We start from the raw sequence: 15,220 nt of genomic DNA, 5'->3' as shown, positions 1-15,220 counted from the left end.
TTTTTAGAGGCATTTCCATCTAGGGAAATGGCACGAGGTGAGCACTTTTTAATTTTCTTCTTTATCATAACTTCTCCGCCACCATCTTTCTGTATCACTGCTTTCCTCAGCTTCTACTTTCATTAGACTTGGGGGTTGGGCCGATAGCCGGGAATCTGGCCTGGATCCCAGCCAGACTGGAGGCAGGAAGTACCCCAGGAAAGCCCGGCAGATAAAGAGGATGGACAGAGGTTAAAAGATCCTCTTCTGCTTCTTCAAAGATCTTCCCACTTTGATCCCACTACAGTCAGCCATTTGAACTTCTGAGCTATTTAGAAATATTTAAACAATTGCGACTTCTAACTCAGCTCTCTAGGCACCAGAGCAGCTCTGGAAAGCAGAAGCCAGGATCTAACTTCAAAAGAAGAAACCACTGCAGATTCCAGCTGTTCCCTCTCTGTTCTGATTCATTTTGTGCCTCCTTTGGAGACACTTCTAGTAATATCCTTAAAACGCTAAAAATTTTAAAGAGCTACATCAGACAGGGATAAGGCTAAAGATGGGTCTTTCGATTTCTGACAAAAAGAAAAAAGGAATGAAAGGAATGAGAGAAACAAATTAATGCCTAGGAAGCCTGGCAGCCTGGGAGAATAGGAGCAGAGCAAGGGAAGGCGTTCAAGCCTCAGAAACAAGAAGTGTATGTGTGCAATCAAACAACGCCCTCTGTACTCAAGATGATTCGTTCTTGTCTGTGGAATGGCTAAGAAGCTGGTATTTTGTCTAGCTGAAAGGTTTCAAATTCATTTATATGAATTTATAGTATTTCATTTATAGATTTGAAAAGGCATCTTATACAAGTTGGTAAGAGAATTCTCAACATATTTATCTATAAAAGAATGAAAGGAACCCCAAATCCCTAGACAGGAAAAGGTCGGTTTCCTCCCCTCTCGTCCACTGGTTGATGAGATTTTAGGTGATTTAGCGATGCTACAAGCCACGAGCATGCAGAAAAACAGCACCTGAACTCTGCAGCTAGGCTGACCCATGGCACCATTTGACTCTGAGACCCCAAGGGAAGGACACAGCGCTGCTCAGCTGGACCAGAACACAGAAGCCACAGCTCAGCTCTGACAAGGACCATGGAGGTCTGGACGTAATCGTCAGGCTCAGGCTCAGACTCGGCAGAGTGTCATCAGTGTTCTGCACAGTGGTTTATAACCAGCTCCCACAGAACACAGAAGGCAAACGTGCAAAAGCAAAGTGTATGCATGAACTCAGACATGCTTCCTCACCGGCAGTCCTTCAAGGCCGTCTCTGCCAGGCAAGCCTCTGTCACCTTTGGCCCCTGGCTGTCCTGGGAAACCTTTTGAAGAAGACAGAACAGCATCGTGAGCCAACTCATCTCAGTCATTTTCCCAATAACAATGCCAGTCTTTTTAAAATATGGAGGACAGTTTTGTTTTATGTCGTTTTTGTTTTTTGGTGAGTTTGAACTCAGGGCCTTGGCTTGCTAGGCTGGTGCTCTACCACTTGAGCCACTCCACCAGCCCTTTTTGCCTTTTTAGTTATCTTTTCAGAATAGCATCACTAACTTTTTTGCCCAGGTTGGTCTTGGATCATGGTCGTCCCAAGACCCCATTAGGAGTAGCTGGGAGCCACTGCACCAGGCTGATGATCATTTGAAGCAGGTCCAGAGACCAGTGATAACCAAAATGGTAAAGCTGGGCTCAGAGAGGTGACAAGGGTGGCTACCACACCCCTCCCGCCCGCAGCCCTGGGACCTGTGAAGTGTCTGCAGACATCATCGTACTGCAAAAGCCACATCCCTGAGAGACCTTCATGCTGCCTTCCTTTCAACGGGCCTCCTGACCACTGTCACCAGCATGACAAGTCCTGGAGCCAGGCTCACTGTCATTGTCAAGTTGCAGCTTGGACTGCAGGAAAGCAGGCTCAGGGGAGTAGGTGTCCAGTACCAAGTCCAGCCACTCCACATCTGTGACTTACCTATCTCTCCTGGAGGCCCCTGTGGACCAGGGGGCCCTCGAAGTCCTGCTGTGTCACAGATGAGGCAGCTGTCTCCTTTCTGACCTGAAAAAAAGAAGAAAAGGGTTCTTATATGTGACACGTGACCAGGAGGCCCCAGAGTGTGGTGGAGAACAGCAAAGGGCGAGTCTGTCATCATCAACACATTACATACTCCACGACACCAGCCCTTCTCAGTTCTCTCCCTGCTAGTGGGCTGAGACCCTAAGTCCACACGCATGTCACAGAACAGCCTGCTGCCCTCAGCATCCCATACTGACCTTGTTGCACATCTAGTGAGTCCCTGTCCTTCTCCTGGCGCAAGGACAGGGGCTGCCATGCCAAAAAGTGACCCGGGAATGCAGTTTTGCCTATCAGCCTAAAAAGACTTGACTATTGTCACTCTGCCTCTAGTTGTAAGACTTCCCATCCCTTTTCTCTTCTTCTCTTTTTCGCAGTGTTTGTTACTGAGCAGGAGCAAAGGGTGATGGGTTTCAGCCCACATTACTGGTTGAGGGTAACTGATGTGAATAAGAACCTATAAAAGCCAGAGCACCTGACCTGACATGGAGGAGAGAGGGTGAGAGAGATCACAGCAAGGAAAAATGGAAGGACATACCCTTTCTTGTAAATTGTAACATCTTCAGCCTTGATTTGCAAACTAAGATCAAAGGCCTTCTGGTGTTTTAGATATACCTGTTCTAAATCCTGAAATGTCTGGGTTCTGTCACCAACCAGGCACATGGAGCAAACAGTATTGAACCCAGGGAGGAGCCCAAAAGTTCACCACCTTACCCTCCCTTTTGACTGGCAGCCCCAACCATGAGCACCATTGCTGTCTGCTCTCTTCCAACAGCCCCACGCCAGAAACGAACACAGGACCAGTACAGGTGGGTCTAGTTCCTTGAAGTGAGAAGGGAAGCACACTGTGTCATCCTGTGTACCTCTAGAGAAAGAAGAGGAACCCGAAGGGATGGACACAGTGCAGCTCGGCTAAGAGCCCAGCTAAGTTCTGGGCACTGTGGAGCTCTGTGGTGTCTGTGCCTGCACGGCTGGAGGTGGAGGAAGGAAACTGTGGTCCAGCAGCTGACGGGGCTGTAACGGGACTATGATGACTGGGAAGAAAGACACTGCTTGCTCTGGGGCATGGCTCCGTGGTAGGGCACTCGCCTAGCACACTCAAGTCCCTGGCTACAATCCCCAGCATGAGAAAGAAAGGAAAAAAAGGATTCTGGGAGTGGACGAGAAAGATTTCAGTGTGAAGAACTCGAGCCATGGGTCTGTCTAAAAATGGAACAGTCCCTCTCAGAGAGTGGGAAGCACCAGGTAATGAGAGGGGCTCAATAAAAACCAATGACAAGTGGATTCTCAGTGGTGACATCCTACGATGACTTCCAAGGTGGCTTCTTCCTAAGGATGGGAATGACGTGCTGTCAAGATCCTAAGACAGCAGCTCAAGCTGTTACCCACGCGGCAGTCACGTCTTAGACTTTGGAGGACCAAAAACTCTTTACAATTCAGACCCAGAAATGGCACACAATGGGGGCGGTTTTATGAGGGTCTCCTGTTTGTTCTGCTCTTGGGTTAACAGGCATATAAATATCGGGATGCCCATTGTTCATTCCACTCTAAGTCAGGGACCTTGATGCAGTGACAATCCACCTCTGTCTCCAAGATTGCTGAAGAAATAAATACACATGTCCTGTGTTGACATTACAGCAAGCACTTGAAAAGGCTAAAGATAAGACTGAGAGCCTGCAGCGAGGCTGGTTAATCCTTCAAGGCAGACTTGCCCACGCTGATTACGAAAACACGGCTTATAGGGATAGTGAGTGTTTCACGTACAGATCTGTGACTCGGCTTAAAGAAGCGCTGTGCATTCTTTGAGAAAGAAACTCTCAGGCTTTGAACTCAAAGAATCTCTCAAAGCGACTCGTGGTAGCTGTTTGAGAGATTAATCTACTGACGAGGCCTGGCATAGTGACCCTGACTTTGTGGTCTGTGGAATGGTAAAAAAAAAAAATCACCTCCCCTTCAGGACAAAGTCTCCATCTCTCCCTCCCAGGTCACGGCTCTCTTGCAAGAGCTCAGCACCAGATGGTCCCAGCTGGGTAATAGAAGGCTTATTCTGGAAGTGATTTTGAGGGGAGACCCAAATGAATGAGCCCCGCCCTGAGCAAACCCAAAAGCCAGAGTGAGCCCCTGGGAAGAAAGTCATATCCTCAAACACAACCAACATTTTTTACAAAGATTAAAACCTCTTACCCTTCTCTCCGATCTCGCCCGTCAATCCTGGCTGCCCTGGAATCCCGGGAGGACCCTGATCCCCGGGTGGTCCAGGCTGACACTCCACAATGCCATCTGAAATAAAAAGTTACATTCTCACACTCTCTTACTTCAACCCCCCCCCCCTCTTTTTTTCTCTTCCTAAAGTGGCAATTTTAATTTTTCTACTTGGGAAAACTATGTAACACCTTATGAATTTGCATGTCACCTTTGTTCAGGGCCACGCCAATTTGTGTATTATCCCAATTTTTTATATAGGTGCTGCCAAAGCCAGCACTAGTTCTCTTAAAGGCAAAATAGTTGAGGCTAACTGCTAAGTGCTATAAACCCAGTTATCATTTGCTTCAAAAGACTGCTAGGTCTTTAGCTGGCCAAACAGGACCAGCACACAGCATGCCATCCATCCCCTCCCAGGGAAGGCTGCTAACATTGACTTCACAGAGTCTAAAGCACACTTCAGCCCTTTAGCCTAAGTCCCACTGCATGCATCCTAGTCCTCATCCTCACCTTACAGATTAAGAAACTGAGGCACAGACAAGTCAAGCGCTCTGTCCACGGGCATGCATCTAAGTTAACCCCACGATGAGGACAACTTCACCCCTTTATTCCCAGGCATATTTGCATCAAGTAACCACCATTTAGAGATGTAGACTGTCCACAAAGAAACACCCCTAATCTCTGTTCATGTTCAATGCTGATCAGCATTTATGTAAAGAGGCATGAAAATAAATTACAGCAATGTAAACACCATCTGTCATGGGCTCTCATAAAAGAAGGATGGCTTTACAGTTCAGATCCACACTGTGGTAGAGTTTGTGTTTCCCTCTCCAACATCTTTGAGGACAAATGATGGAGTGAAGCATTTTAACAGCAACTCTGCCCAGGCACTCCATCACAGCCAGAGTACAAACACCCACGAGCTGGGAGGGAGCTCCTTCCCTTCTCCTCCACACACACCCTCTGCTCCTTCTGATGGAGAACAGGGAAGAGCAGAGGCCTTCTGGACACCCCAAGTCCAGTGGGAAGACCCCTGAAACTGTGGTAGGAGGCTGCTGTTAAAACTGGATGCAGTAACCGGGTTCAACCTATCCCCCACCCCAGCTAGAACAGGAACTCCTGACCACCCATTCTGGTTTGGCTTAGAGCTCAGCTGAAGAAGTTAAGTTTCAAATGTGTGAGAAGTGAAGTCAAGAAGGAGGCTTTTTCTGTGACCTGCTCCCATCAAAGCACAGGAGGCGAGAATGCCTGAGCTGTGATAACTACCTGAGGACCTGCTCCCAGAGCCTCCTGTCCTGCTCCATTCCTGTAACCCTACAACCCACGCACAAGGGAGGCTCCACCTTAGACAAAGAGAACAAGCTCTGAGTCCTCAAGTCTCTTAACGATGGAGAACCCGTGATCAACAGCCCTGCAAGCCTGGGATGTATGAATTCCCTAATTCTGAAAATGCAGACTCATGAATATTGATGAATATATTCCTTTTCCAGAAAGTTCCTCCTGCTTGCCTCATCTCAGCAAAAACCCTTCACATTCTTGGTGAAAAGCAATATTCCCCCTCACCAGAGTGAGCTTAAAATAATTTTAAGTCTAAAGCAAGAAATAGTGATTATTTCTGGGAAGATCTTAACAGCAAGTTTATGGTCCACATTTTCCGACATCTGCTCGTAGAGGGTGTCTGCAGTCACAGATGGCTTTGGGCTGGCTGTGCAGTAGCAGAACCTCCATAATGCAGCCTCTTTAACATACACTTTAAATCTGAATAAAAATCTCATTTGTAAATTAATACTCTGTGACTGGGAATTACTTAATTTATATTGATACAAAGGGCAAAGTAGGAAATTGGGGTGGCAGATATTAATTAACACTTCCTACTCAATTACAGTAATAAAGCACTCATATTTTGTATGATATGCATTCATATTTTACAACTTGTGAAATTACAAATATTCAAAAAATGCTCGATTCCCAGATTCCCCCTTGCTGCTCTCTTACCTTGGTGTCTTTGCCACCACTCTGTTAAAAAGCAACAGCCCCACCTTGGAGCTCCACCTTGCCTTACCCTGCTACTGTCAACCCTCTTAGCTGTCATCTTCCACACACTGCACAACTCACTGTCTCTCTAGACACCTGTCTCCCCATGCAGTGCAGGCTCCCCAACTGCTGCTCAGTGAACAAGGATGCCAAGAGATCTGGGTGCCGGCGCTCACGCCTATAATCCTAGCTACTCAAGAGGCAGAGATCAGGAGGATTGCAGTTCCAAGCCAGCCCAGGCAAATAGTTTGTGAGACCCTATCTCGAAAAAGCCCTTCTCAAAAAAGGGCTGGTGGGGTGGCTCACAGTTTAAGCCCTGAGTTCAAACTCTAATACTGCCAAAAAAAAAAAAGGAAGGCAAGAGCCTTTCATCTGCTCACGCCTCCTTCAAACACACAGAAAGAGTGACTTTCTATCCTGTGTCCAGACCTTCTGTATTTCATTGTCATCACCCACATTTCACAAAATCATAAAAGGAGAGGAGGAAATTCTGTAAAGCCACATGTGGTCTCTCCACGTTCCCACCAAAATCCACACTAACCCTCTCTCCACCCCAGGGATCAATCACTCCACCCAGCCCTCATCTGTCCTGCCAGAAGACTCATTCATGGGAAACTCCTTCCCTTTCATGCAGATGTGTTTGAATTCCAGCAGATAAACCTCACTGGTTGAATCCTTCTGTAATCACCCACACAAAAGATTAGCATTTCAGATACTCCATAGTGCTCACAGGACCTAAAGGCTGCCAGGCTAATATAAATCCTCTGGAACTTTGCTTTGGAGTTACTTTGAGATCACAGGGCCACCTTAATTGCATCAAGAGTTCAGTGCTCTGTGCTTAGCCCAAATAACAAAAATCCATGTGACACACCATCCAAATTTGAAGTCATTCATTCTGTTACAATAGTGCAACTCTTCCCATGCATTCCTTCTTCCCTGTTTTTATTATGTGGTGTCTTAATGTCATTACTTACCATTTCTCTACAGCAAGTGGAATGCATTCAGTTCTCAATAAAAACCACACAACTCAACAAGCTAACCTTTAACCTTGGGTGCCAGGAGACTCAGGGCTGGTTAACATGTCACTTATTCCTTTAAACCAACTTTATTTTGAATGATTCCTTTTTGAAGCAGGGTTAATTCTGGGAAGCTACCCAAGCAGAAAATGAATAGCTAACCAACCGTTGGACACCCAAGCCTTAGTATCACACTCTGACTAGAGTAGTCAACATGCCTGCTTAGCTCTGCCCTGGCCTCCTAGCCTCTGGCTAGACACACATGAAGATATTCCTCAGGATACTTACTTGTGTGGCCCGGCCGCCCCGGGGGCCCAGGGGGCCCAGGAGGGCCTGGGGGCCCATCCCTTCCACTTGATCCTGGCAAAGACGTGCCTGGAATTCCTTGGTTGCCTTTTTCTCCTCTTTCGCCTGGTAAGCCAGGAGCACCGGCCTGCCCTGGTATTGGTAAGCCTGAAAGCAACACAGGATCTCACGTAAATCATCTCATGGCATTTGACATCCCCAGCTCAAACTACTTCTCTTAATGCTGTCCGAGGTGGAGTGACTGCTAGACTATCACCAAGAGGAGACCTGCTCTAGACGAGCAAAACAAATTAAGATGGCAGGCGTCTTCCATACCAATGCTGTCAAATCCACTTGAGGGTACTGGATTTTTATGTAGACATTAAAATCTGTGAATTGCTTTCAGTGCAAATAGTGTGTTCGGTGTATGAACGAAAAGACTGGAAGGCACACTCCATTTCTATTTGAAGAAGCAGTGCTTGGAAAGGTTGTAAAGCCAACAAGTGAACACAAGGCTCCAGGGAAGGGAAGGGAATTGCAATCTGAGAGAATAGGAGAGGAGTAACGTGAAGGACGAGTAAGTCTACCCAGTGCTGTGAAAGGGTTTGAAGTCACAGTGCAATTAGGTCTAAGTATGCAAAGCCAACTAACTCAGCCACTGTAGGTGATAAGGGGTCAGACAAGATGGTCCTGTGATGGCTGAGAAGACTGGAGACAGAGATCTTGAGAGATCAGGGCTCAGGAGACCACACAGAGAAGACTCTGCTGTCCTGGAGAGGAAAGAGCCACACCTGGAGCCAATGTGCAGAAAGGATACTCAAGAAGTTGCAGCACGAGTTGAGAGCAGGTGGGCAAGCCAGGGGTGATGAAGTAGTCTTGAACCACGACAGGAGGACTCACCGCAAGGCTGCTGACAGAACCAGAGGCCATGTGGGCCTTGCCAAGTGGTCAGTGCCCAACCAGGGGAAGCAGAGGGACTGAGACACCAAGCCAACAGGAACTCAGGGTGCAAGAAGGAAATGTCAGGTAACATGAGGGTGCAGAAAGCCAAGGTGTCAAAGACGACTGAGGGAGGTGAGGAGGAAAAGAGGGTGTATCCTCTTTCCCAATGGCTTGGAGCATTGGGACAATAAACTGCCAGTCAGGAAAATTTTGATGAATGTTTTTTCAAACTGACTAGTCAAGAGATGACTATATGGACATAACAAGGTAAACACAAAGACAGGGGTGGTAGCACATGACTATAATCCTAGCTAATCAGGAGGCAGAGGTAGGGCTGGTAGTGTGTTTCAAGCGATAGACCGCCTGCCTAGCAAGAATAAGGCCCTGAGTTCAAGGCCCAGCTCTGCCAAAAAAACAAAGGAGGCCAAGGTAGAAAGATCACTGTGCAAATCTAGCCAGGGCAAAAGTGAGAGACTCTACCTATTTGAAAAATGAACTATAAGCAAAAGGATGGGGGCGGGGGCTCAAGTGGCAGAGTGCTAACCAAGCAAGCCTGAGGCCCTGGGTCCAATCCCCAGTCCCCCCCCCACACACGCACACAAAGCAAGTCCAGAATCTGCTAAGAGAAGACATGAATTGACACGCTCCCTAGAATAACACAAGAGGAGGAAGACAGACGGGTGATAATTTCAAGGGTAGACCCAAAAAGTTCTCACAGAAAGAAGGGAAGTGGGAGAGATGGAGGTCCTGTTTGGAGCCAAGGGTGGGCTAGGGGCTTCTTCTGTTCCCAAAGGAAAGGTAGGCTCTGGGAGAACTCAGAACTGCCAGAAAGGGGAAAATGGGCTAAAAAACACAAAGGATAAAAAAGTCCTAAATTAAAAACTCAAAACCAAAGTAAGCAAAAGGCTTCAGGGCTGTGTGTCTCAGCCAGTGTCAACCCCAGGGCCAGCCTTGTTTCCACAGTTGCCAGTCACCAATGGCTGGGACACACACACGCTGTGACATGGACACGTGTAAAAGAGACCATCCCCTGAGATACACAAACCAGCTTGCATGAAACACCTATCAAGAAACTGCAAACTGGCAGTGACTCAAGTGACAGAGGCAGAGCACCTGCCTAGCAAGTGCAAGGCCCTGAGTTCAAATCCAGTACAGAAAAAAAAAAAGAGAGACGAAACAAACTCACACTGAGCAATGCCACATTCCACAGAAAAAGGAAGACAGTGTGTCTCCTGGAGCCCAGTCGGTCTCCAGGTGAAAAAAGTTCCAGACGGAGGAGACGGGAGAGGAGACACTTAGAGCCAGAACCCTCACAAGGGCAGGACGTCCTCCCAAGAGTGTAGGGAGGGGTGGCAAGGCTGGCGGATCAGAGCCAAGCTAGGGGGCAAGTCACGGTCTCCAGGGAGACAAGGGTCCCTTCCAGGCCATGCTCATCTGTGAACACCACGTTCATCTGAGACTAACAAAACGCACAGTAAACAGGATCGAGGGCACGTTTTGCTTTCCTAACTAGGAAGATGTGTAATCACATTAGTACCTATTTTATGAAATATGCAGTGTGCACCACTGATGTGCAGGACACAAACACAGAGCACGTGTTCACATACTGTGCAAAAACAGTCAGGCAGGATGCTCACCTGGAGGGCCAGGTTGACCTTGTATTCCGGGGTAACCTTGAAAGAGAAGGAATTAGACAAAATGAGACGAGGTCACTCACGTATAGATCTTTTCTTCTTCTGTCTTCCTCTGCCAGAGCCCAGCTTGGGTGCTCACAGGTATCCACGCCACAGTGGACATAGAGGACAGAACTGGTACCACCCAAGCATCTCCTGTGGAGACGCCATGCTCGGGAGGATAAAGGAGAAGAACTCTGGGGTACCCCATGTGACACTGAGACAGGGACCCAGAGAGGACAGGCATCATGATAGCTGTCCTGCATGGCCCGCAGACACTAACAAAGGGGTCGGGTAGGGGGGTAGAGAAGTAGAGAGAGAGGGACAAAGAAGAGGAGGAGAAAAAAAAAGAGGGAGGGAGGAGAGAGAGAAAAGGAGGAGGAGAAGAAGGAGGAGGAAAAGGAGGAGGAAGGCGGAAGGAGGGAGGGAAAAAGCAAGACACCTACCTTTAGGGCCCGGCTCTCCTCTAAGCCCGGGTGTCCCTGGGTAACCTCGTTCTCCTTTTTCTCCCAGAGGCCCTGTGCCTATAACCTGTGTTAGGGAAGAAAAGGTCACTCATGGCCTGGGGACAGCTAGTCTTGCATTGCACAGCAGTGTGGGTGAGGAAATGAACACACTTCATATTACTAGGAGAAATATGGCAGGGCAGCCACCTTGGTCCAAATGTCCTTGGCCACAGTCTCGGTCACGCTTGAGATGTGAACTTGGAGCAACACCCGTTCGCAAGTGTGGGGGGTGGAGTAGGGGCTTACTCCCCAGGACCCCGTCAGGGAGGCTCACTCTTTTCATTGGAAGGGGTTTCATGCGCTCCGTTTTTAAAACAATCAAAAGTGGACACTTCCTTCAAATCACAGCAATACAGGCCAAGTAAAAGGCATTGCCAGCCTTACTAAAAAGGAGAAAACTTGCCCACCTTCATTCTGAATCACCAAAATTTGAGAAAAATGGCAGTCGAATACCGCACACTGCCTTCACAGTATAATTTCCTCGTAGCAATTAAATTAATTAATGCACGCTATTAAAAATACTATCCAATCATGAGATGCAGTCATTCCATGATATGTACATTTACATTGTGCACCACAAATACATGCAGAATGTTACTTGTCAATTAAAAAATGAACAAGGTAACAAACTTCCAAGAAAAATAAATACACAAGATGTGTCGGTGGGATGAAGGTGAAAGCAGAGGTCTCTGCACTTAGCTGGACTGCAGGTGTGGACATGCAGTAGAGACGTGAAGAAGCAGCAAGACATCAGGAAGATTCGACACTGTGGTCTGATAACCTTCTTCCCGGAAACGCAAGCTGAGGACATGTCACTCACACCCCCCACACTGGCAGACCCGGGCACCACATGAGCGAGGACGGCCATGATTTCAGGATTTCGAGAAAGATTTGGAGCAAACTAGCCAAAATGACCCCAGCCCAGCGCTGCAGAAGGTGGTCCTCGCAGACCTGAAGAACGTCCAGTTTCAGACTGTGCTACGCACACCGACTGTAAGTATTCGAATTACGCACGCAGACAAAGTGAGTGCTATTTGCAAAATAAAAGTTGTTTTGCTAGGACCATGTGCAAACCTCTTCATTTCCAGAGGCTTAAGGGTATGCAGAAATCACCAAGATATCATAATAACAGCACAGGAAGAATTACGGTATTATTTCACTTGACGGGCACCCACTCCACATAAAAACCCGTGCTAGGGACAGTTGCAGAGCACATCCTGTGTGACGTCAGGCTCATCACAACCACATGCACAGATCAACACAGAGCACTTTTACTCACAATTCCAGGGGGGCCCGGAAGTCCAGCTTCACCTTTCTCTCCCTACAAAGAAAAACTAATGTCACTTGCCTGTGCTTTTCACCACGCAAAAAACAGGGCTAAGCTTCTTTTTCAGGTAAATTGGACAGTGGGCAGAAATACCCTCCTCTCCTTCCTATCTCTCCTCGCCTGCTCTGTAACTGTCACAAGGAAATAGCCCATGTCATTTCCTCATGTGAGGATAAAGATTTCTATAAACCCGAGAGGGAGGCTAACTTCAAGTGACTGAAGTGCTCTCCACGTCTCCCCTGTCAGTAGCTCGCTCCCTCCCTCAGAGAACGGTGACAGAATCTTTTAAAAGCAGGTGACTGACTTGGTTCATCAATAAGATGATGTGAAAACATCATTTCTAGATATATTTCTTTGGATCATTTGCAATGAGGTTTCTTTACGTGCAAAATTATCTAGTTTTATATTGAAAGTCATAATATAAAATCCAGTATTGAAAACATTGGTGGGTGAATTTTGATACTTTTTGAGGCTTAATTTAATTCACATTAAATGAAAAACCAAAAACAATATCCTTTTATGTCTAAGTTCTCATGCAAACAACATAATAATAACTTAGAGGATATAGCAGAGGGGTGAACTTGTCCAAAGCACACCGTACACGTCTATGGAACTATCACAATAACACCCCTTGCACTATTAATGTGTGCTTATAAAAATCTTTTTAAAAAAGAGAGATGGGTTAGAAAGGTGGGTCTGTGGCAGATTCTCAAAATTCTTTACATCCAAGAACAAATGAAAAATTTCACCCTAGGAAAACAGTAACGATAAGTGAGAAAGTCCTCAGTGGTGCCACGAATGCACTTTGTTTCCCCTTTTGAACTAAGATGTTAAACTTGGCCTTATGCTACGATTGAGTATGTTGAGTTTTCTGACATGAATACCAGAAGAGATTTTGAAAATAGCTTTTGCGCTTAAAGGACACCTTAGCTACTGGGCTGGGAGCGTTCTCAGTGTGCAAGACCCAACACCAAACAAACACTTAGTACTGTATTGTATTTGCTTGTTCAACACAAAATACATGGGGTTTTGCTTTCTCAACACACTGCAGAGAAACCATTACCCCTCCTGTCCCTGACTTCCATAAATAACCCTGCAGGGACTCGCCCCCATCTTTCACCCATGGTTAACTGGGGAACATTTCAAAAATCACGATACTTAGCATCATGATTAAAAGAGAGAGAAAAAAAAAAACAACCCAGCACCACCACGTACCTGAGGGCCCTGACGGCCTGGGAGTCCTGGGTACCCCGAATCGCCAGGAAAACCCTAAAATGACAGAGTTGTCAGCTTTTTGGACGGGGGCAAAAAGTTCCTGGGCTTTCAGGAACTGCAGAGGGATACTTACCGGACTCCCCTTCTCTCCTTTCTCCCCGTCCTTTCCAGGTTTTCCCTGTGCAATAAAGAGGTGAGTGTTAGCATGACACAAGTAATAACAATGACTGTGACACAGGCCAAACTCTGGCTCGGAGCAAGTTAGCAGGTCCTCTCTTTGTGACACCACACACAATGCAGTAAGGGTTCCCTTTGAGCTCATGGTTCCATAGTGACAGAAACTCGGCAGATGACCCATCAACTGGGAGGACACTTGGTTTCTGGGGCACAGAGTCTGACTGGCTACAACCTAAGAACTGCACCTGATGGCAGCAAGACTGACACCAGGGATCTTTTCCCCCAGCTAGAGAGCACTGGAAGGTGACATACATGGGCTCCTTCAGTGGAGCACTCCACACGACTTCAAACCAGAAACATCCCAAGTGACTGGCAGCTGGGCAGGTGTCCTGAACCATGAACCACTGTCCATGAACAGAGAAGCATTTGAGCCCGCCAAGGCCCTGGCCCCTTACACACAGCCAGGTGTCAGAGCTGGGGACAGAACCAGAGTCCAAGGGACACAAGCACCCACTCCAGCCACATGGGACAAGTGTCCACAGAGGACCCCAGGATGGGTGCTCTTCCTGAACCCCTCTCCCAGCAGTGCTCGCTCTCAGTGGGCTCCTCAAGTAGGATGGGCCCAGCCTCCCCAGAGGAAGAATAAACTAGATGGCCCTACAAGGCTTTTCGATCCTTTGTCTCTGTGACTCTGGGGATGGAGGAGAATGACTTTACAGTGAAGAGTGAAGGATTTGGTGAGTACCTACCCGAGGCCCTGGCTTTCCAGGTTCTCCTTTTTCTCCAAACCCTGGTATGCCCTGAAAAGAACGAAGACAGAAGGAGTTAGATTCATCAAAAGATACAAGAAAATATTAAATTAAATGTACACTAAGTTTGATGGGAAATAAGCTTGTATCCTAAATCTGATCCGTTATGGTCTTTCACATAAAAATAATAATGACAGAGAAGAATTGAGTGCCTACCTGAAATCCAGGTTCACCTTTTTGACCCTAAAAGAGAGGGAGAGAAGGATCAGTAATGGCTGATGTCTTGGTTTTTGTAATGGCTGTATTGGTTTTTTATATGCCACACTGAATGTGCGGAAAAAGGAATAAAATCCTTTTTCTGACATGTTAACAAATTGACGCACCCTGGTCTCCACTATGCCTCTCCTAGCATTGCCAGGGTTGTGGTCTAAGAGGGGCAGAGTTGACCACAGCTGGTGATTGTGGCCACCTGCTGCCCCTCAGCTGGATCCCTGTGCCCCCACTGCCCATACCCAATGCAGAGCAACAAGAAGCCCTTCCGTAGGTCAGTACAAACCAGTCCCTGGCCAACCCAGGGCCAGAGGGGGTCATCTATAAACCTGCTTTCTAAGTCAGGATTAAATGTGGTTGGAGAAACTGAATTTCAACCCAGTTTTTCTTTGTCCCTCACAATCTGTCTAAAATTAGAAAGCCTGTCTCAGGGGCATACCAGGCATACCTTTTCTCCTGTTGGGGCAAAGTCCCCTTTTTCTTTAACTTGCGCCTGTCCTGGGACTCCCGGAGGTCCACTGACGCCTTGATCACCCTGTTTGTGTAAAAATTGGAGGATAATAAAATCCAAGAGTGTGGGTAACAGCCTAAAAGGAAACAACCGTGTGTAGAATGTCCTAGCCTCAGCTGAAGAGGGTGCCAGTGGGAAGACGCCACTCTTCCCACTCAACAGGAGACCTGCACTCCCTGGGTTTAGAACCTGGACACCTGCAGGACCCATCTATGCATGCACCTGTGTACA

General features: G+C 47.3%; 1 protein-coding gene across 1 annotated transcript in view; it reads right to left on the bottom strand.

Annotated features, from left to right (window-relative positions):
* Col4a1 (collagen type IV alpha 1 chain) overlaps positions 1-15,220 on the bottom strand; it is a 126,935-nt gene that overhangs the window by 30,631 nt on the left and 81,084 nt on the right. Inside the window, exons 13-24 of the mRNA XM_020165777.2 lie at positions 14,927-15,013; positions 14,425-14,451; positions 14,209-14,259; positions 13,416-13,460; positions 13,283-13,336; positions 12,020-12,061; positions 10,681-10,765; positions 10,199-10,234; positions 7,623-7,787; positions 4,267-4,362; positions 1,984-2,067; positions 1,272-1,342 (exon numbers count right to left, since the gene is read on the bottom strand). Of these exons, the coding sequence (XP_020021366.1) occupies positions 1,272-1,342; positions 1,984-2,067; positions 4,267-4,362; positions 7,623-7,787; positions 10,199-10,234; positions 10,681-10,765; positions 12,020-12,061; positions 13,283-13,336; positions 13,416-13,460; positions 14,209-14,259; positions 14,425-14,451; positions 14,927-15,013 (843 nt within the window). The remainder of the gene's footprint in view (positions 1-1,271; positions 1,343-1,983; positions 2,068-4,266; positions 4,363-7,622; positions 7,788-10,198; positions 10,235-10,680; positions 10,766-12,019; positions 12,062-13,282; positions 13,337-13,415; positions 13,461-14,208; positions 14,260-14,424; positions 14,452-14,926; positions 15,014-15,220) is intronic.

This window comes from Castor canadensis, chromosome 10 (genome assembly GCF_047511655.1).
Source record: "Castor canadensis chromosome 10, mCasCan1.hap1v2, whole genome shotgun sequence".
NCBI lineage: Eukaryota > Metazoa > Chordata > Mammalia > Rodentia > Castoridae > Castor > Castor canadensis.
Note: the sequence above shows the minus strand (reverse complement) of the source record. Positions and strands in the feature narration are given on the sequence as shown.